At 43.4% G+C, this 23,574-nt stretch overlaps 1 protein-coding gene across 1 annotated transcript; it reads right to left on the reverse strand.

Annotated features, from left to right (window-relative positions):
- Nucleotides 1-3,727: 3,727 nt before the first annotated feature.
- LOC118642798 (NXPE family member 3-like) lies at nucleotides 3,728-22,797 on the reverse strand. The gene is made up of 5 exons (XM_036280749.1): nucleotides 22,690-22,797; nucleotides 12,544-13,268; nucleotides 7,460-7,533; nucleotides 7,141-7,353; nucleotides 3,728-4,260 (listed from the first exon to the last, which is right to left on the reverse strand). The coding sequence occupies exons 1-5, from the start codon at nucleotides 22,783-22,785 to the stop codon at nucleotides 3,728-3,730; spliced, it is 1,641 nt and encodes a 546-aa protein (XP_036136642.1). The 5' UTR covers nucleotides 22,786-22,797.
- Between the last annotated feature and the right edge of the window lie 777 nt (nucleotides 22,798-23,574).

The following is a 23,574-nucleotide window of genomic DNA, read 5'->3' on the forward strand; positions in this document are numbered from 1 at the left end:
TCACGTCCACTCACTCTCTCACACACACTAACTCACTCTATCACGCACTCACCCTCCTTCCGGTTCTGCCCGCCGCCATCTTCCTCCTTAGACATTTTTCTTTTTTTCCTTTTAGATTTGAATTTATTTTAAGACTTTGTAGCAAGAACAGAAATATATCATTGGGGAAAGTCTATCAAATGACTAACCCAAGAAATACCCTCTTTTATATCTTTAAATTGAGATATAAGTGTCAAATAACAGTTAGTTTCAGGTATATAACATAATGATCCAATGCATACATATATTGTAAAATGATTACTATAGTAACTAGTTAACATCTATGCATAGTTACAAATTTTTTCTTGTGACAATAGCTTTTAAGATTTAGTCTCTTAGCAACTTCAAAATATGTAATACAGTATTTTTAAGAATTTCAAATCCATATTTAATCACAATGTTCATGTAATAACACCTCATCCCTTACACATTTCTGTTACTCAACATAGGAGAACTATTTGTAGGTACTAACCCTGCAGATTTAATTAAATTCTATAGGTGGGATAATCAGTATGATTAAAATAAATTTTTAAGTTCTGCTTCTAGATGTTCAAACCACACTTCAGCAAGTGGCATATTACAGGATGATAATGAATTGTTAACCACAGTCTTAGGGGGTCAATGGGGAAAAAATAGGGGGACATCTGTAATACATTCAACATAAAGATGAGTTAAAAAGAAACTCCCACAGTCTTCCTGTTGGTTCATTGATTTGAACATGGTAAAAGTTGATGGTCGAAGTTGAAGGTTGACCAGGTAGCTCTGAAGAGAGCAATCCTCCTGAGTTCCTGACATCATTCAGTGGTCTTCATCTGACACCTCCAGAGACGAGGACTTGGTAAACTTCTCATGCAATACAGTATTATTCACTATAGTCACCATGCTGTATATTACATCCCCAGGCTTTATTTATTTTATAACTGGAAGTTTGTACTTTTGACCTTATTTATTTATGTCATTCATGCCCCACCCCTCACCTCTGGTAAACTATCAATCAGCTCATTTTTGTTTTTGTTTTTCAGATCCCACATATAGGTGCGATCATATGATAATTGCTTTCCTCTGTCTGACTTGTTTCACCTAGCATAAAGCCTTCATAGTCCATCTACATTGTCGCAAATGGCAAGATGTCTCTTTCTCTCTCTTTTTTTAATCTTCACCCGAGGATATTTTTCTATTTATCTTCAGATAGAGTGGAAGAGAGCGAGAGGGAGAGAAAAGGAGAAAGAGAAAAGCATCAATGTGAGAGGGACACATCAACTGGTTGCCTCCTGCATGACCCCGACCAGGGACGGAGACAAACTGCAACCGAAGTATGTGCCGTTGGCCAGAATCAAACCTGTGACTCATTGGTCCATGGGCCAATGCTTTACTGCTGAGCCAAACTGGCCAGGGCTAGATGTCTCTCTTTCTAATGGCTGAAAAATATTCCATTGTCTATATATACCACCTTTTAAAAAATATGATTTTTAAAAATTGATTTAACAGAGAGAGGACAGGAGAGGAAGAGAGAGAGATAGAAACATCTATGAGAGAGAAGCATCAGCATTGATCGGCTGCCTCCTGCACACCCTTCACCAGGGATGGAGCCTGCAACCTGGGCATGTGCCCTGATTTGGAATGGAACCAGTGACATCTTTTTTCTTTTTTTTTTTTATCCTCATCTGAGGACATTTTTATTTTATTTTATTTTATTTTATTTTATTTTATTTTATTTTTGTTACAGATGTTTCTCCTTTTTTACCCCATTGACACCCTCCTCCCCATCCCCCCCGCCTCATCCCCGGCTTTGTTGTCCATGTCCATTGGTATGCATAACCAATGGACATTTTTGTATTTATCTTAAGATAGAGTGGGAGAAAGAGAGGGAGAAAGAGAGACAGGGAAACATCGATGTGAGAGGGACACATCGATTGGTTGCCACCCATATGACCCCAACAGAAGCCGGGGATAAACTGCAACCAGTGTACGTGCCCTTAGTGGGAACCAAGCCCTGGACTCTCTTGTCCGTGGGCCGACGCTCTAACTGCTGAACCAAACCAGCCAGGGCTACCAGTGACATCTTGATGTATGGGTCTACGCTCAACCACTGAGCCACACCGGCCAGGCCATATCACATTTTCTTTATCCATTAACCCATCGATGGACACTTAGGTTGCTTCTATGTTTTGGCTATTGTAAATAATGCTACAATGAACATGTAGGTCCAGGTATCTTTCTGACTTAGTGTTTTCCTTTCCTTTGGATAAATACCCAGAAGTGAAATTGCTGGATTATATCAGTAATTTTTGTTTGACTAAAGTTTGATTTGTGTCATTCTTTTAGAAAATCAACTATATTTCCTGAGTTATTACATATCTGAAATGTTTGTCTGTTGCCTTTGTAGCTTAGCAATACTTTAGCTAACTGTAAAATTATTAAGTTTTTTTAGTTTGCTGGCTTTGCAAGTGTTGTTCCACTGTCTTCTAGTGTTGAATGTTGCTGTTAATTAATTTTTGTCAAACTAAATTTTTCTCTTATAAGTGACTTAAGTCTTTTTTGCTTAAATGCCTAATGGATTCTTTCTTTATCTTTAAAAGCCAGCGATTTTACAAATGATTCCCTGATGTTGGCTGTTTTGTGTAAAATTTTCTGGTATGTGCATAACACAGACTTCAAACATGTAAAAGAAAAATGGTCTAAATAACAAGTTGAAAAATCCACAGTTGTGTGAATTATGACATGGATTCAGTGGGGGATTACAGAAACAAATAACACACAGGAGCTTAAAAATAAAAATAAATTATTTTTCTCACTTAAAGAGAAGTTTGGAAGTAGGCAGCCCAAGGTTGGCATGGCAGATAGATCTATGACACCTGCTTCTTGGAAAAAATAGACTCACCAAGGAATATACCAAAATCCTCTTTAATTAGGACTTTGGAATAAACCCATCATGTATATCTCAAATTTTAAAAGACAAAGGAGGAGGGCCCTGGCCGGTTTAGCTCAGTGGTTAGAGCCTCTGCCTGCAGTCCAGAGAGATCAGGGTTTGGTTCCCACTAAGGGCATGTACCTCAGCTGCGGTTTGTTCCTGGCCCCAGTTGGGGTTGTGCAGGAAGTGACCACTCAATGTGTCCCTTTCACATTGATGTTTCTCACTCTCTCTCTCCTCCTCCCACTCTGTCTGAACAAAAATGGAAAAAATGTCCTTGGGTGAGGATTAAAAAAATAAAAATAAAAAAAAAAGTAAAGGAGGAGGGAAAGAAATTTTTTTTACACATTTAAAAATTATTGGGGGGAAATTATATGTACATTTTCAGGCTTTCCACTAGAGTGGCTCTGATAAAGTGAAATGGAGTCATCTCTTATACCTTTGCAAGCCTTGTTGATACTCTACACAGAAACTCCCAACACATAAAATGACAATCCTCATACGCAATGATGTAGAATATGTTGCTGGCTCTCTTCTTACCCTCATCCGCTCAGCACTGCTTCTCCATGTGGAATTTAAGTCTCTCAAGATGCACTGGACCACCGCCAGGCTGCCTTCTCTGCCAGCACCTATATCCCAATTCCTGCTGGTTGTTTTTATGGTCCGTGTATTAGAAAGAGGTCAGAGAAGAGGAACAGTGGGCTGAGAAGCAGAGCTTGCAGGCTTGATCATCACGACTACTTCTCCGCTCACACAGCCCAAGGAAGGCAGAAGCATTTAGGTGGGGCAGACGAAGGAGAGGAGGAAGTCCACCTCATTGCGGACGATGAGCCGCACTGGGTGGATGCGGTCGGGCAGAGCCAGGCTGGAGGTCATTTCCCAGGCATCCACAAAGGCCACACGGAGGTCAGCAAAGGCAGCTCGAAGGAGTCGGTTCACCTGGAGGGTGAACCAGTCACTGCCATACACGGACTTGTAGCCGGTGTTGGCCAGTTTGATGACCACAAGAGTGTGGGGCTCCCTGGCCAGCAGCGCAGCCACAGCTGCCCGGATCCCTGCCAGTCGTCGCACAAAGATGGATGGAGGGAAGGTGGTGAAGTGGGCGCCCAGCCCCAGCACCACCACGGTGTGGGAGCCCCCAGCCAGGCCCCCCAGCTCCCGAACCACAGAGTGCAGGGAGGCCACTGGTGTGCGTCTGGAGCGCAGGGGCCAGCTGTGGGTTCGCCAGTGCAGCACTATGTTCCTAGTGGTCTCCACCGCCATTAGGGGCCCTGTCTGATACGTGGAGTGTAGCTCCATGGACTTCAGAGCTGTGTGAGGCAGAGAGAGGAGGCTTAGGGGTTAATATAAGATTGCACTTCCTGATTTAAAAATACAGAAGATCTAGCATCATTTTCCTCTATCATTCTATGGCCCAATCACCTGATTATGCTCTCTTGAATCTATAATATTGTCAGTGGCCTCCTAGTTACCAAATCTGAAGACCTATTCTCAGTCCTTCACCTCCCTGGCTCCTTGTAGTATTTTGTCTCATTGATTTTCCTTTGGAACCCCTCTGCTTTCTTCGCAGTGTGTTGTCACATTCCATAGCCTCCTTTCAGACCTAGCACTCCAACTCAGATTCATTCACTGGCTGCCTTCAGCCACCCCTGGATGAAGACTTGAGCCAGGCTAGAGACTCAAGGCTGTCCAGTTTCTGTCCTTGCACAATGGTGGCCAGCCTAGGGGGCCAGAGGCTTCTCTCTCTCTTTTTTTTTTTTTTTAATCCTCACCCAAGGACATTTTTCCATTTTTTGTTCAGGTAGAGTGGGAGGGAGAGAGAGGAACAGAGAGAGAGAGAGAAACATCGACGTGAAAGGGACACATCGAGTGGCTGCCACCCGCACAACCGACCAGGGCCGGGGACAAACTGCAACCGAGGTACATGCCCTTAGCGGGAACCGAACCCGGGTCTCTCAGGACCGCAGGCCGACGCTCTAACCGCTGAGCCAAACCGGCCAGGGCCAGAGGCTTCTGAAATACAGTCTGTCTTCTTGGTCATGTGCCCTGACAGAGAGCTAGACACACCTGCAGGAAAAGACCCTTCCTTTCTTTGCACGAAGTCCCTGCCTGCTTGCCCCACTGCATGCCCCATGGCTGTGTGGGCACTGAGGGGCACTTTTCTCTATTCCACATAAAGGTGGCAGATCAGCTATCTGAGTCTCTGGTTTTCCCAACCGTCTATCATGAGCTTCCATCCATATTTATTTATTTATCCTCACCCGAGGACATTTTTTGTTCAGATAGAGTGGGAGGGAGAGAGAGGAAGAGAGAGAGAGAGAGAGAGAGAGAGAGAGAGAGAGAGAGAGAGAAACATTGACGTGAAAGGGACACATTGAGTGGCTGCCACCTGCACGACCAACCAGGGCCGGGACAAACTGCAACCGAGGTATGCGCCCTTAGTGGGAACTGAACGTGGGTCTCTCTGGACCACAGGCTGATGCTCTAACTGCTGAGCCAAACCAGCCAGGGCGTTTCCATTTATCTTTAAAAACATCTCTTGCCTAGGAAACTCCATCTAGCCATGAGCAGAATTGTCCCAAAATGACCCTGGGAAGTCACTGGACATTGATGAAACATTGAATTAGTTGGGACTGGAGCTCCCTTTTTTCCCAAAGGGAGAGACTGCACCCAGAATAACCTTCCTGGGAACTTCAATCCTTCAAGCAGGAGTGTAGACGGCATCCCTCAAGGTCTCCAGGTGGGGGCAGCTGGTGTTTTCCAACTTCTGTAAACAAATGGCAGCCCACATGTATCTTGTGCCAAGAAGCCCAACAAAGCTGCTCTCCTGCTTGTAGGTAAGTAGAAAGAACTATGGTGTATGTGTGGGGTGTCCTCCATGAGAGCATAGACCCACCTTGTGGGCCCTGCACACCTCTCTGTAGGATGGTGGGAGGACAAGTGGGGGATGGGGCTGGGAGCTGATGCTCTTTCTTTCCTTGGCTCTCATGTTGCCTTTTTCTCCAATAAAGCATATTCCTTAATCCCTGTTACGTTATATTATGGAATTTGTGCCGGAAAGGCAAAGCCCCTGTGTGGTACTCTCACCTCCTTGAACTTCTATCCTCAGAGGAATAAATACCAAAACTCTGTCTGAAACTCAGACGTGTTAATTCATTTCCAATCCCATGTCTTCAAATGCCTCATCTACATGCTCCCCAGAAACCTCCTCTCCTGCCACCTCTATAACCCAATATGAAAGGTATAAAATAAATACATCATCTTCTCTCACTTCTGTCTCTTGCCCCCACATCCAGTAAGCACCCCAGTGACTTTTATTCTGAGTTCATTTTATGGTTATCAATAGTAATCTGATCATCTCCCTTCATTCCAGAACCAAGACAGTCAATTCCTCCAGCATAATACTTCCTTTACTGCTGGCACTCTATTTCTGTACCAATTTAGCTTCTTGTCACCTCACAGGTTGACCATGCAATTGTCTTTGGTCTTTCTTTTTCATTTCAATCTAGCCAACTAACTGAAAACTCTGCTTAAAAACACTTAGTGTTTCCCAAATGTCACAAGACAAAAACCCTGATTTCTCTATAATTATTTTCCAAAATTTCAATTTTATTCCTCCAGTATCCCCAAGGAAATAACTAATCCCAGTTAAGGTTATCTATTCATGGTTCATTAAAAATACCTACTCTCGCCCTGGCCAGTTTGGCTCAGCGGTTAGAGCGTCGGCCTGCGGTCCTGAGAGACCCAGGATCGGTTCCCGCTAAGGGCACGTACCTCGGTTGCAGTTTGTCCCCGGCCCTGGTTGGTCGTGCGGGTGGCAGCCACTCGATGTGTCCCTTTCACATCGATGTTTCTCTCTCTCTCTCTGTTCCTCTCTCTCCCTCCCACTCTACCTGAGCAAAAAATGGAAAAGTGTCCTCCGGTGAGGATAAAAAAAAAAAAAAAAAAAATACCTACTCTCCTGTTAGAGTCTCTGATCATCTACTGAATTGTTGAGATTATGCATAACCTGGGCACTGTTTCTCATCCCTTGCTGTGCCCCAAACCCAGGTGTCCTGTTCTTCCACATCACTCTCCTGAATCCAAGCATTTTGCCTCATTGACAAGATGGATGTTTTCTGCCTTCTCAAAGCCCTGGTTCCACTTTTTTTCTCTTAGGAGTCCTGCCCTCTCCCCTCACGGTTACTCACAGGGCACAGTGTCACGCAGATACTCCCACCACTGCCGGAGTGTAGAGTCCCCCATCATGTGGACAATGTGGCCATCCAGGCAGTCAAGGATACTGTCAGCAGTGGAGAAGGAGCGACCAGAGCAGGACAGAGAATGCCACACTCCTTGGTGGAAGAAGCCAGAAGGCTTTGGGCCTGGGATCCCAGGACGGCACAGTTGTTTGGGGGATGGCACTGTAAACAATTGTTTGTAAGCAAAACAATCAGTGGATGCAGAAGAAACTAAAGCTACAGGCATGGAATAAATGCTGCCTTTTCTGTAGGCTCCAGTGTCACTTACCCAGACTCCTATTGTTCTCCTTGGCCACCCAGATTGGAGAAATATCCTGAGGGAGGACCTTGTCTGTCACATTCCTGAAGAGAAACCAATTCGCAAGAAGGGAGCCCTTAATGGAAATATGTATAGAAAGGAATTCTGGGCTAAGATGAAATGGGGGTTCTTGGAAAAAAGTTGTCAAAGTCAGGGCATCTATCCAGTGTTAGGGCTCCTGGGAGATGGCGAGGGCTTTGGGGCAAGAGAGGGTTAGGAACTGGAGTTCAGGGATCCAGGTTTTAAAAATTTCCTGGCCTCAGGGATTTCATCAGTGTGGAAAGCAGACATATTTTACTTATTTATTTATTTATTTATTTTTTCTTTATTGATTTTTAGAGAGAGAGGAAAGAAAAGGGAGAAAGAGAGAGAAATATCAGTGAGAGAGAACATCTATTGGCCACCTCCTGCATGTCCCCCATTGGGGATTTGGCCCACAACCTGGGCATGGGCCCTAACTAGGAATTGAACCAGTGGCCTCTTGGTACATGTGTCAATGCTCAACCACTAAGCCATACTGGCTGGGCAAGCAGACATGTTTTAAAATATACCCAGGACTGCTCAGCTGGTGTGGCTCAGTGGATTGAGAGTCAGTCCCATGGACTGAGAGGTGCTGGTTTGATTCCCCAGCAGGGCACGTGCTTGGGTTACGGGCTTGATCCCCAGTAGGGGGCATGCAGGAGGCAGCTGATCAATGTTTCTCTCTCACATTGATGTTCCTATCTCTACCTTCCTCTCTTTCTCTCTCTCTCAAAAAAAAAAAAAAAAAAAAAAAAATCAATAAGAACATATTAAAAGAAAGAAAAAATGTACCCAGGATTTTGGTTTTCTTTAGATATGGTGAGGTCAATAGGCCAGGAGATGATTGCCACGGAAAAAAGATAGTGTGCTATAGTCCTGAGAGGTGGAGGCATGGTACACTATGCAAGGCCACATGGAGGAAGCTCCAGGGTTGGCCAAGAGGCATAAGGAGCAGGGCAAAATCCTTTATTGAGGTTTTTGTGGGAAGAAATGGGTGAGGAAAGCTAAGCAGCTGAGTGGGTTTAGTAAGACTGGATAGTTTTAATAATTTCAGTGGGCTGTGGGCTATAGAGGTAGTCTCTAGTTGTCTGGTACTTGGCACTGGGTTGATTTCAGGCAGGGAGATGGTGTCTGGTTAGATAAAAGAAGGAGGAGAGGTAGTGTGGACTCAGGGGTGGGGGTGGGGGGTTTATATCAAAGGTGCGCTCAAGGCAAGTTGTTTGCTATCTCTAGGAGTTAGCTAACCCTGAGGAGGGGCAGTCCCACAAGGCCCCAAGATGTCAAAGCATCACAAAATACAGAACATTAAAAACATGATTTATACCAGAAGGTGATTAGAGCCTTTTTCAAGAAGTCTTAACTCTCCTGTTGGTCTCACTGAGCTCATTTCAGTTGGACTTTCATGCTCAGAAATGGAAAAATCCAACATCAGTTCTCAGCCCTTGTCATTCCTGACCATGGTCAGCCCAGCAGTAGCTCCCTCCTCCCTGAGTCATGCTCTCCTCTTGGTTGCCTCTCCTGATAGCTTCTTATGCTAGCCTCCCTTCTCCCCAACCTCTTTATATTGAAGTGTCCAGGCATAGTCCTTGCTCCTCTATTTCAATCACCTGCCCTCCCTTGGTGGCCTCACTCAGCCTCCTGACTTTAACTATCACAGCCCAGTTTCTCTGTCAAATTCCAGACTTGTGTATCTGACCATCTGCTCAGTGTCTCCACTTGAGGTCTGATACATGTGACCAAACTCCTGATCTGCACCCCCACCTGCCCTATCCAGAGCTTTCCCCACTTCAGCTGATGGCAAATCTGTCATTATAGGTGAGCAGGCCCCAAACCCTGTGGCCATCTGTGAGTTCTCACTTTTTGGCACATTCCACGTTTCTCTCAGAAAATCCCATGGGTGCTGCCCTTAGAATACACTTTAGACACCTCTACCACTGCAACCCGAGGTCAAGGCTGCCTACATTTGTTTTCCCTGTTTCTCCCTTAACCTTCTGCAGTCCATTCTCAACACAGTGGGCCACGAAACTCTTTAAAAATGTAAGTCACATCAAGTCCATCTCCTGCTCAAAATCCTACAATAATCCCTTTTACCTTACAGCAAAAATCAACATATTTACAGAGCTCTTCCTAGTTATGCCATGTCCTTCCTTTAACCTCGTTAGCTTTTTCACCCACCACCTCCCTATTCTTTACCCCATCTAGCTATCTGGCTTCCTTGCTGTTCCTCAGACACACCAGGCACACTACTGCACTCCCTCTGCCTGGAACTCTCTTCTCCCAAGTATATCCTTGGCCAACTCTCTCATCCCCTTGAAGTCTTTGCTCAGATGTCACCTTTATAATGAGGTCTACCCTTACACCCTGTTTAACATTGCAACCTGCCCTGGACATACTCCTAATCCTCACCTCCTCCATATTTTATTCTGCTTTTTTCTTTTTCTGTTTTTTTACACTCTCCTCCCAATCCCAGCTCCCTTATTTTGTTTTTGCTAATCCTCACCAAAGGATATTTTTTCATTTTTTTCAGATAGAGTGGAAGGGAGGGAGGGAGAGAGAGAGAGAAGAAATAAAAAAAATATTGATGTGAGAGATACACATCAATTGCTTGCCTCCCGCATGACCCAACTGGGGCTGAGGTCAAACCTGCAACCCAAGTATGTGCCCTTGACTGGAAATCAAACCCATGACCCTTTGATTTGCGGGCCAACGCTCTAACCATTGAGCCAAACCAGCCAGGGCACCTCCTCCATATTTAAAATTTCCCTTAGAATCTTCTAAGATTCTGTATAGTTTACTTATTGTTATATTTATTGTTTATCATCCTTTTCTCCTGTCATATGTAAGCTTTATCAGGGCAGGGTCCTTGTCAGTTTGCTCACTGCTGTTGTCCAAGTGTCTATAGCAGAGCCATGCTTGTAACAGGTGCTCAGTAAGAATTTGCTGAAAGAAGGAATGGACCGATTGAAGAGGTTGTGTCCTAGAAGGAGAAGGGAATTTGCTTTCAGAAAGGAAGGGGAGTGCAAGAAAATATTTCTGGAATCTGGAAAGATGTCTAAGCATGGCCTGTCCTAAGAGTGTCAGGGCTCTAGTGCCCCAAAGAGGATAGAGTTTCAGGAGGCAGGTGTGGGATTATCCCAGGGGCTCTGGATTCAGTTGGAGATGCCTGTCCTAGCAAAGCCCAAGACCACAGAGGTTTGGACAACAGGCACTTTGGAGTGACCACTGTGGACAGTTGACTAAAGAAAGAAAGATCCCTCATGGTCAAGTGTCAGTTTCTTGGCAGGACCCTAGACAAGGAGAACACTCCCCATCAGCCCTGCTGCAGAGGTCCTCAGAATAAAACTAAAGTTGATGTAAAGAAAACACCTGACCTTGTGGTTGTAAATTTATGTCCACTACACATTTGTCACATGTTTAGTTATCTGTTTAATGCCTGTCTCCCATCAGTACACTGTTAGCTCCTGAGGGATGAAGTCATTCTGCCTTGCTCTCCTTTTCCCAGGACCTCCAGGACTTTGGATAATGTGCAGCACAGAGCTGGGTTTGGGGTAAGGCTCAAGAGAAGCAAATGCCTGAGATCAGATGATAAGAGCTGACAAACCCAATATGTGCTATCTCTGTTCTAAGCCCTTTACAAAAATTATTTGTTCCTCATCACAAGTCAATGAGGGTGGTATTATTATTATTTCTCTTACAGATGAGAGAACAGAAGTGCAGAGAGGATAAGTAACGCTAGAGATTACATGACTAGAAGCTGGCAAACAGTAACAGTTGGAGAAGGGATTCAAACCTCACAGTCTCGCTGCAGACTCTTGGGCTTTACCTCCAGGTGACCTCCTGAGACCAGGATGTCTGTATTGAATCTTAGATTTATTTCTAGTCCACCAATGCCAAAACATATAGGTGGTTCTCCTTTTCTGACCAAAGGGAGCATAAAAATTGGTCCCGGTGCTAAATTTTCATGTGAGGAGGTAAATGCTAGTGGGAATTCCCCAGATAATAAGCGCGGGTAAGAGCCTCCAGAGGTGGGTGTCTGGTGGAGCTGGCACCTCAGGTGTCTCCAGCTCAGCTTGCCTCGGTGCTTCAGGCCAGCTGGCTCCTCCAGTCCTCACAGCAGCCAGTGATAACTTTCATGCTCTTTGGGACCATGGAGCATCAGCCATCTCACAGGCCAGCTCTCCCACCTGAGTAGCTCTGTCTCCAGCCATGGCTTCTTCTCTTCCTTCCCCCTCAGAGGGGGTATCTCTCTACTTCTGCTCTTCTCCAACCCACCCACACCCCCCAGCCATCTTCTGGGACCCTGTTTTTGCCTCCTTACCCTACTGCCTCTCTACTAAAGACCAGATGTTCGGATCTCCCACTTCCCTCACCCCTGGGGTCTCTCCAGCACCAGCCCTGCCTCAGATCTCAAGGAAAGCAGGGGCTCACTGTGAACAAATCTGTTTTCACGGTCTCCTCTCCCTCACTTCCATTGTCTGTTCACCTAGAAGAATTGCTCCCTAAGACTGAGGGCAACTCTCAGCCTTTATTTTCTTGGCTTCCAGGCTCTGTTTCTGTCTCACTCAGTGGGGTCACATCCATCCTCTCTACTCTCTGACCATATATGCTGGTGACTTCTAAATTAACATTTCTTCATACAGGGGTCATAAGTAAGATTAGGACACTTCCCTTTTGCCAGAGGTCCATGGTTCCCCTTCAAATTTCATCTAACTTGTCACCTGCCCTGACCATCAGAGACCAGATGAAGTACCCTTGCTTCATGTCCTCAAATCACTCAGTGCATATAGTTAAGCACTTATTACACTTCATGTTTTGAAAAGTCATGTGTCTCTTCACTGAAGATGTGTAGAAGGCAGGGAAGCTGACTGTTATATATAAGTAGTCAGCACTTGTCATGAGCATATAATAGATGCTCAGAACGTGTATATAACAGGAATGGATAGATGAATGATAAGGGCAGGGGTTCAGGCAGAAGACTCAAGGGCCAGGATTCAGGAGTTGGGGCAGTTATCCCAGAATGCTGGGTTTCTTACCATACCAGCAGAGCCTCCTCATGTGGTGTGGTCACATTCCAGTAATTTCCACTTGAATGTCCCACCAGCGAGTCGCAGGGCAGGGTGGGAGGTCGAGCACAGAACCAGAGCTCTCCTGAATCTTCATCCCTATAGTGACAGGTAGACTCTTCCTCTCCAGTTAATAGAGGGTTAATATTACAAGTCACAATTTCTTCATATCCTGTGGGTCCTCGAAAATAGCCCATGAAATCGACTGTGGCCCATTGATCTCTCCAGATTCTTCTCAGAACCCCAACTGCCTCGCTGGAGTGGATTAGCCGAACTCGCACTTGGGCCTGCCCAGACCAGAAAAGGGGGAAGGATAGCAGGTATGTGCCGTTCTTCAGATCCTGGACATCCCCAGGGACCCCTGCCTTCAAGTTGGGACCCAGCAGCTTTGCCCGAAACAGATCTCCACCATGGGTCTTGGGCCTGCCCCGATGGTCTCTGGCCACAAGGACAGCCTCCAGGTAGCCTCCCAGGGCATAGCTGGCCTGAGTGGGACCCCTCAGGTGGTAGGTGGAGGTCTGAGGGCTGGTGGAGGCCAAAAGGTCCCCCTCATCTTCTAGGGTCAGAGGCCAGTTCAGAAGGTGGGTCAGGTCCGGGAGCTTCTGAGGGAGAGAGCCAGAGGATTTGCAAGCAGGGTGGGGTCTTGGGGACAGAGGGATAGCACTGTCAGGCCAGGAAACCCTGATATATAAGATCTGTAGGGAGAAAAAGAGGAATCTATCAGTGATTTTTGCCTCTTCATATTTTTTTCTAAAAAGAAGTTCTTAATTCACCAAATGTAGTCCTCCTCTGCCTGGTGGGTCTCAGGCAGGAATCCTACCTGACCTGCCTTTTGCTACTTCTGACCCAAAGCTGTTGTCTGAGCCACCATCACACATATCTGCAAACACCATGTCATGTTTAAAACCATATGCCTGTGGGTTTTGCTAAATCCCACAGAGAATAAATAGTATTTCTGCCTTCTGGTCCCTGCTATCTTCTGCCCACCACCTGCTCACCTCTGACACACACAATCCCACTGCCACCAGAGGAGGTCCAAGCTTGGATACACCACTCTCCCATCTCTAGTCCTCCCCACTCCTTACAAGGCCATCATTTTCTCTGGACTCCAAAACCTAGAGTAAGTCTACCTTCCCCTCCTATTTTCTCTTTCCACAACCTAGTCTCTACTAGATATCTTCATCCTGGATTTAGGAGGAGAATTTCCTTTCTACATGGAAGGAGGAACAATGGCTGGACTGGACATGATGGGTCCTGGGGTTTCCTTATACCAGAAGCACAAAGGAGAGACATGGGCAGATAGAATGGGGGTTTTGGGAAGGGATTAGGCTGTGGCTACAGCTTTTTCCAGCCCCCAACAGAAAATCCAAGTCTCAGGTAAATACAAACCTAAGTTGGCCTTGCCTCATAGGAAACATCCATATGGCTCAAAATCACAGTACAAATGCTTAGTAATTCCTCCTAGGAAAGTAAGTCAATCTAGTTTGATGGCCCATCAGCATCTGATGGACTTTAACATTTATTTACCCTACATCTGATTTATTCTCTGACTACACCTTAGCATCAAGGATCGTGACCTCCTTTCTCAGACTTTTCCCATAGCATAAACATTAGGTTATATATACACATGCCTGGCCATTTAATTTTCCCAGGTCTCACAAGAGCCAGGGCACTGGGGATGCCCAAATACCTCTCCTTACATATCTCCTGGATAAAATCAACATAAGCAGGAAAAAAGATTTGGGAGGTATATTAAGAAGGAAGAGCCCTGGCCAGTTTGACTCAGAGGTTGGAGCATTGGCCTGCGGACCAGAGAGTCCCGGGTTCAGTACCCACTAGGGGCACATACCAAAAAAAAAAAAAAGGAAGAACTAGCCCTGGTTCATGTGGCTCAGTTGGCTGGATGTTGTCCTATGCACCAAGAGGTTGCTGGTTTGATCCCAGGTCAAGCTCAGGTTTTGGGCTTGATCCCTGGTAGGGGGCATGCAGGAGGCAGCTGATGGATGTTCCGCTTTCACATAGATGTTTCTCTTTCTCTTTCCCTTTCCCTCGCCCTTCCTCTCTTTCTAAAAAAATCTACAAAAATATTTTTTTTTAAAGGAGGAAGAACTGGTACAGAGGGGGAAGAGCAGCAGGAGATATTTCTTTCATGCAAATCTCATTGAGACCTATCCAAGAGGAACTTAATTAAAGCCCTGGAATTTAGATTTTCCTGTGTCATATCGTAGGAGTTGCTGGTGTAGTTTGTGACCAAGAACTGGGGTGGTCATAGTCTTACCAGGGACCCACATACCATGAGGCCAAGAGACACATGCAATGGGGGAATGAGATATGATATGATGGAGAACCACAAGATACTACTAATGACTCTGGGAGTGATTGGGATTAAGTCCTTCATCCACAGAACCTATTGGAGCCACCACTCCTTCCTCAAGCCAATAGTCAATGAGCTGTCAGCAACTACGATCAGTCAGCAGGAAGGGATGTCCACCTCACTCAGGTTAGCAACAGGGAGGAGCCTGTTTGCTTTTCCAGCTCTTGGTTTCCTTACCCATTATCAAAGGGGAAAAAGAGGGCAAAGGAATGAGAAAGGTATGTGTGAGCAGAGCATGCCTCTCTCCCCAAATAAAATCAGCTGGAGCCTTAGCTGAATTTGGTAAGAAGGGATGGAGGGAGAAGGAAAAGGACAGAGGAGGAAAGTTTTATATAGGACATGAAGTTGAAGTTGCAAATTAATAGAACTGAGTCTTAAAAAAAAAAAAAAAAAGAACTGAGTCTTAGAGAACCAAAATCAACTGATATAATAACTAAAATTAACTTAAAAGTTATAGAATTATACCCAGCTAGCATGGCTCAGTGGATTGAGCATTGTCCCATGGACTGAGAGGTCCTGGTTCGATTCCCAGACAGGGCACATGCCCGAGTTGTGGGCTTGATCCCTTGTCGGGGGGTGCGCAGGGGGCAGCCACTTGATGTTTCTCTCTTACATCGATGTTTCTATTTCTCTCTCTAAAAAGAAAATCAACAAAAACATATTTTTAAAAAAAGTTATAGAATTAGACTGAGATATGGTTAAGGAAGCCCAGGGGAAGGATAGCATTTAACAGACAGTTGATGGCAACAAATGGAAGAATTAAAATTATTTCAAGTTTATACTCCAATTAGGTCCTCCCTAAACTGGTTGTAAGTTCTTTTGTAATCACAGATCGTTGGTCTCTACAGGCACATTGTGGCATATAACTGCAGTCTTGAAGCTATCTTTTAACTGCCTGGGTTTCAGCAAGCAAAAACTAGACATCACCTGGCTGGTTTTGCTTAGCAGTTAGAGCATTGGCCCACAGACAAGAGAGACTAGGGTTCGGTTCCCACTAAGGGCACATACCTCGGTTGCAGTTTGTCCCCAACCCCGGTTGGGGTTGTGTACGTGGCAACCAGTTGATGTGTCTCTCTCACATCGATGTTTCTCTCTCTCTTCCTCTCTCTCTCCCTCCTGTTCTATCTGAGGATAATTGCAAAAATGTCCTCAGGTGAGGATAAAAAAAACACAACAAAACAAAACAAACAAAAAAAACCTGGGCATCTGCTGTTGACTTTGACCTAAGAATCTGCTCCTAAAACTGGAGTTAGATTACCAAGACAAGAGAACGTATGGGTTTGTTTGTGTTGTATTTCAAAGTATATCACCTCCACCCAAGTCAGCTTGAGGGGCTTCATCTTTCTAGGGTTAGATTAAGGTTTGTTAAAAAGGAATGTGAGCCCTGGCCAGTTTGGCTCAGCGGTTAGAGCGTCAGCCTGCGGTCCGGAGAGACCCGGGTTCGGTTCCCGCTAAGGGCACGTACTTCGGTTGCAGTTTGTCCCCGGCCCTGGTTGGTCGTGCGGGTGGCAGCCACTCGATGTGTCCCTTCACGTCGATGTTTCTCTCTCTCTCCCTTCCTCTCTCTCCCTCCCACTCTATCTGTACAAAAAAAGAAAAAATATCCTCGGGTGAGGATAAAAAAAAAAAAAAAAAAAAGGAATGTGAAGAAAAAATATGATATATAAAGGCCATAATATATGAGAGGAAAACGGAATAATTTACAAAGCATGTTATTATATTAAAAGCATAGTTGAAAACCTTCTGAAGTAACTAGGGAACAATGGAGAGAAATGTAACACCAGAAACAAATCTTTTACAAAGAAAGATGTGACACAGGAATATTTTTGCTGACATTGAGTAACACAGATTACTCAAATACTAGAAAATGCAAAAGCAGAAGAAAGGCAAATGTGTTAGTTAGGAATTGCTTTTGACTGGTAGTAACAGATACTACCATCAGTGGTATAAACAAAGGTTTATTTTTCTCACAATAACTGTCTGGGAGTGGACAATTGGTGGCCTTGGTTCAGTGTCATAGGACATAAGAGCAAGGTCTCTGATTTCTTGACATTTCTCTCTTGGTCCCAAGAAGGCTGCTGAAGCTCCAGCCATCATATTTACTTTGGAGTCAGCAGGAAAGAGGAAAGGCATAGCAGCAAAATAGCTTTAGAAGTCCCACTGAACAACTTTTGTTTATGTCTTATTGACCACTCTTGCCTGTAATGGAAACTGGACATATAGTTTTCCCCCCTTTTCTTACTGGGCACATATTGGGTTAGTATAGGGAAGAATAGGAAAATATTTCTAAAATGAGGCAAAAACCTCAGAGTCACCAGATTTAGTTCAGGAATCTGCTGAAGATGAAACCAACATGGGGCTGAGAGAAAAGCTGCCCCCAGGAGGCATGTTTCATGGGACAAAGCAATTTCCATGCAAGAAAGAGTAGCCACAGCCTTTGCACAGAGCACAGAAGGCAAAGATACAGCGATAGACTTTGTTCCATTGTGCCATTTGCAGAACCCACAGTTTATGCAGCAATTGGGTATCAGGACCACAAAACTTAGTGGGAAATGGGAAATTAAGATGTTTTAAACATACATGATACGGGGAAGATGGGCCCTTCAAGTAAGATCTGATGATGAGAGTTTTGTTATTGCACATTTTCACATGCTTTTTAAATTTGTTATTGCACATTTTCACGTTTTTCTAAAGGAAGGAAACATCCCACATCATATCATTTGCAAGAGGAAGCAGCATGCAGAAGTGGATTTCCCCTACTGCTATTGTAAACATAGGCTACAATCGTTCTTAGTGGGAGAAATTCCTCAGTACAATTTAAGTTCATAGGTTGTAGACTTTGGACAACCTATGCAGAACAACTAGTGGTCTGGTGAGGCTGAAATCAAGAAACTTTTCTCTTCTTTGCCTACTGTCTTACCTTCAGTTGTCTCTGAAGCTCAGCTTTGGTCTCTAGCAAAACCAGAGGTTGGATTATATTAAGTACAGGGCTCTGGGAACTTTGTTTTCTCATTTACTATGGGGCAACAAGTGGGAATTTGCTATCATTTTCCTAAATTTAGTGGGTATGAGTCTGGTGTGGTGATAACATGAAAGTCCTATTGACCCTGGAGGCCTTTCTCGCTTCTTTTTCTCTTCATCCATCTCTGAACTCTCAGGACCTGCATATGTGAGACAGTGATTCTGCATATGTGTGTCTCTTGTGCAGATCTAGGCTCTCCTAAAGGCAGGTTTCCAACGATCTAGACTTGGGGAGGGTGTTTCTGATTGACACTCTTAGTTGCCTATCCAACATCTCATTTTTGTTTGGGGCAGAAGAAAGCCAAATGTGATACATTATCATTATCATAATAATATGTTATTATTGGTCTGAGCCAATCATGACATTTACATTCCACACTTTCTCAATCTTCTTGAGAGTTTCCCAGTTCTGGGTAATAAGATAAAAGGACACATCTGATGAGAGATATCAGGGCAGTTCTCACTCACCCAATAAAAGAGACCAGTGTGCTGCCCCGATTTTATTTCCACCTAGGATGTGAACTCAGTGCCTGGAGATGCATCAACCATCTTGCAATAAGAAGGGAAAGGCCATTTTAAATCTTGTTGCTCCTCCACTACCCACATACTTCTGGTGGTGGGTGTCACAGGAAACATTTATATCATGATAAGATCTCTGGCTCTTTTCATATCATGATAGGGCCTCTGGCTCTTTCTTTGTGTCATGATGCTGGGTTGACACAGTGTGGAATAGGAGTGTTCCTGGAAGCCACTCCTTTACCAAGACAATTAGCTACAACTTAACTACAGTCGTACTATATTTGAAAAAACCACGATAGAGTGAAGCCATGAAAGTTGAAGCACGAAGTGGCGAGGGATGACTGCATATAAATAAAGAATCCTACTTCAAGGAAATTCATTTATTGCCGTAGAGTCTAAAACTGATTAACCACAATAAATGAGGGCCAACTGTACACACAAAAATGACTTAAAATCACATTAAATAAAAACTAAATGTTCCTCAATTCAAACTTCCCTTAATGGGCTCTAAAAAAGAAAAAAAGCCTGTGACCACTCCAACATCTTCTGACATGGAGGAAGTTGTAATAGAAAGATACATGACCTTAACAGAATGAGACTAAAATATTTTACTATAAAATTTACAAAAACACGTGATAATGTTAGCACCCTTCCCAGGGTCCTGAAGAGATCTGTGTAAGTAAAGGACTCTGAAACTTCAGCCTCACTGGCTTCCTAGCAAGCATACCTCAGGTTATGATCACGTCAAAGCCAACCCTGCCCCCAGTCAACTGCAATATGGGATGCCATAACTTATAAAACACACCTCAAATTCAGAAATGTTCAAGTATGAAAAAATAAACATCTAAGAATTGACAAAATATGGCATTTGCAACATATATAATAGACAAAGGATTACATCAAGAAAACAGGAGGAATGGCCACAAATCAACATGAAAAAGACAAATAGTTCTATAAAAATAGGCAAAGTATATAAATAGGCAATTTACACAAAGAATGTTAACTTTAAAAAGAAAATAAGTTTCAGAAAAAAAAAAAAAAGCTCAACCAATTTAGTTATATGAGCTAGGAATGGTTTAGTTGCAAATTACAGAAAATCCAACACATAGTGGCTTGAGAATGATGGTCTTATTTTTCTCCCATAAGAAATGCCCAGGAGTAGGACATCAGGGGATGGTTAGTGGCTCAACAATGTCATCCATAATCCAGACTAACTACGATCTTTATCATGGTCCTTGTTGCCCCATGGTGCAAGATGACTGTACCTCCAATGCTCATGTCCATGTACCAACAAGAACACAGGGAATTACTTGGTGAATTTTCTCCTTTTAATTAGAAACAACAACAACAACAACAAAAACACCCACAACATTTCTCCAGAAGCTCCACCCAGAAGACTTCTGCTTAAATTTTGCTAATGGGAGGGAGTGATTTTGGTGTCTTCCTACACTGCAACCGTCTTAGACCTCCTCCTGCTGATATTACATTAGCAGGTGTCAGTTGGCCACCACAGCTAGGAAAATGACATTATCTTGATTGGTTGAGACCAATTTTAATTAAAATCCCCAGGGCTTGGGTAAGGACCTATCTTCCTTGAAATTGAGGGATCTCTGAGGTAATGTGCTAGTAAACTAGCTTCCCAGAAAAAAAAAAAAGCCTGGTTTAGAGGTTCTGTTTTTAGATAACTGATGGTTTTTTGCTGCATTTGATATCACTTCTTCAGTGTCCACTTCAGATGTGACTGAGGTGGATAATGGATATGGAGCCAGTATCCATTATCCATCAGATGATGGAGCGAAGGACCATGGAAAACAACGTCTGGGGAGTCCTTCCCAGGGAGCAGAACATTTACGTACTGAATGCTTAGATCTTCCCCTCCCTTCCCAACATCACCCCCAGCTTTCTTCCCAGTCTCAACTCCTAGAAGATTAATAGCTAGAGGAGAATTTTGATCTGTCCAAGGGGAGAGATGTAAAAGTACTAACACATGGGTTCTTCAATAAACCTGTTAGCCCAATCACCTTACTGTGAAGCCCATTGTTGACAAGCCCCACTCATATGTTTCCAAAGGCTTCACTCTTAGAAATGAATAGACAACCATGTATAATAATACATCTGAAGAAAGCCTAATATGGACAACAGAATCAAAGCAAATGAACAGAGACTGTGTAAAAAGATAAAAACTTCAAAGATCTGTCACTTGTCATCAGAAAGAGTAGAAAAGAATTTTGTCCATGCATCAAGTATCTGTACAAATCCTTTTTTATTGGATTGTTTGTTTTCTTATTATTACATTTGAACATTCTAGACTTTTTTCTGTTATTGATTTCTAATGTATTTCAGCAGTGATCAGAGAACACAGGTTTCTATTATTTGAAAAGAGAAAGAGAGAGAGAGAGAGAACTTGATTTGTGAAGGAGCAAAATATTAGTGACCATAACTAGGCTAGACCTTGATTTCAACAGATATAAGACAGTAGATGAAGAAACTGAATTTCCTCTTAGTGTAGAACTGCCTGGTTGATGGGGAGAAAGTGAAGAGGTCCTGGGATACAAGAGGGCAGGGTGGCCCAAGGGCTTATTGCTCTATAGTCATATCAGGAAAAGTCATCTCCTGGGGGGTCTTGAGAGTAAACTGTTCCTCTGCCAGGATCATGTCCCTTAAGACATAAACTCTAGCCCTGGCAGTTTTTCTCAGTGGTATCAGCCCACAGACTGGGTAGTCCCAGGTTCAATTCCTGCTAAGGGCACGTACCTTGGTTGCAGTTTGTCCCTGGCCCTGGGGTTGTGTGGGTGGCAACTAATCGATGTGTTGCTCTCACGTCAATGTTTCTCTCTCTTTCTTCCTCCCTCTCTCCCTCCTGCTCTATCTGAAGATTAGTGCAAAAAATATCCTTGGGTGAGGATTAAAAAAACATATAAACTCTAGTCCAGTCTGTGTGACTCAGTAGTTGAGTGCCAACCCATGCAACAAGAGGTTGCTGATTCAATTCCTGATCAGGGCACATGCCCAGGTTGTGGGCCAAATCCCCAGTGAGGGGCATGAAGGAGGCGGCCAGTTGATGTTCTCTCTCATCGATGTTTCTATCTCTCTCTCCCTTCCTCTCTCACTAAACTCAATAAAGAAAAAAAAAGATATAAACTCTATTCTGAATAGCACTTCCCTGCTAAATTCATGTCTCCTGTTCTCTGATACAGACTTGAGTTGGTCTAGAAAACAAAGAATGTTTTGTCCTTTGTCCAAGTGATTTTCCTTTGTAAATACATAGATTTATATATTTGAATTCTCTTTTGATTGTTTCCCCCTAGTTATTTTTGGTAAATCTTCTTTTTTAAGAAGCTTTTTTTCAGCAGAACCAAGAGGAAAAGGAAACTCCTATATATGCACCAGGTAGGCAGAGGAAGCAGAGTATCCTTAGAGACAAGGTATGGAGGTTATAGTGGCCTTCTCAAGTTTAAGAACCGGAAAGGAGCCAGGTGAACTGGGACAGAAACATAATAACTTAGGAAAAGAGAAAGCATGGATAGCTTAGGTTTTCTTTATTATTATTATTTTTTAATTTTTTAAATTGTTTTCCTGAAGAAGACTGGCAGCATAACTATTTAGTTATACTGCTAATTAACTTTCAACTGATTGTATAGCACATAAGAAATAACACTGCTGCCCTGGCCGGTTTGGCTCAGCGGTTAGAGCGTCGGCCTGCGGTCCTGAGAGACCCAGGTTCGGTTCCCGCTAAGGGCACGAACCTCAGTTGCAGTTTGTCCCCGGCCCTGGTTGGTCGTGCGGGTGGCAGCCACTCGATGTGTTCCTTTCACATCGATGTTTCCCTCTCTCTCTGTTCCTCTCTCTCCCTCCCACTCTACCTGAACAAAAAATGGAAAAATGTCCTCGGGTGAGGATAAAAAAAAAAAAAGAAATAACACTGCTCACATATATGAGAAGGGACAGCTTAAGTTTCTACTTTCCCCTCCAACAAACTCGTTTGGGCTAGTGTTTAGATATTGTGATAGCTACTTCTCCCTAATACAATGTGCTCATTTCTTTCTATGAAATAGCCCTCCATGACACTTCTGTTCTTGGATTAGAAACAGGAAAATGAAATGACAAAATGGAGAGCTTCCCTTAGCCTCGTTTGTCTAGATGTAAATAACTGGTTCATGCTCTATGGATGGACAAAGACAAGTGAAAAGAGGCATACTTACCCATATTGCAATGACTGATCCCACAACCACAATCTTGTGCCACTTGAACTGTCTGATGAATAGGTCTGTGGAAGCCTGCACTTGATTATTAGACATCTGGTACGTGACCAAGACTCTAGGTAGATAAAAATGTAAAATCAGAAGGACTGAAATAAACTTGGTGAAGTAAGAGTTTTCTACCATTTATCCCGTCAAAGAACACCAACTTTGACAATCATTCATGGATGAGAAGGATTTTGTAGAAGTTCAGGTAGCCAGTGGAGAAGTTCCAGCACACTGTTGGAGCAATTATAATCAAGCAATTCAAGTCATGTCCACAAAAGTCTTATGTGAGAATGTTGATAGCAGCCTTATTCATAATATTCCTGAATTGGAAAAAAAAAAAGCAAATACCCACCAATAGAAGAATAAGCAAGTTTTGATATATTCATAAAATTGAATACCACTCACCAATAAAATAAACAACTGATAAATGCAACAACAACAAACACAAAGGGTACATATTACATGATTCTTTTCATAAAAAATTCTAGAAGCAACAAACTAATTTATGATGATAGAAGACAGAGTAGCAGTTGGCCCTGCTGAAAGGAATTGACTGGAAGGATAAAAGACAATTTATAGCATTCTGTAATGTCCTTTATCTTGAATTGGGTGATGATTATATAGATATTTACATTTGTCCAAATTAATTATACATTTAAGATCTGTGAATTTAACTATATATATTATGTCTTGATAAAAATGAAGAAAAACAAAGATTAGACAAAAGAAAAATATGTATATTCATATAACATAACTAACTTCTAGACAATATCAACATAATGGAGGTGGTTCATGGGATAAGATTAAGGGATATGAGAGTATTTGTATTGTTCAGGGGCA

The sequence above is a fragment of the Molossus molossus genome, unplaced genomic scaffold (genome assembly GCF_014108415.1).
Source record: "Molossus molossus isolate mMolMol1 unplaced genomic scaffold, mMolMol1.p scaffold_m16_p_3, whole genome shotgun sequence".
NCBI classification, from domain to species: Eukaryota; Metazoa; Chordata; class Mammalia; order Chiroptera; family Molossidae; genus Molossus; species Molossus molossus.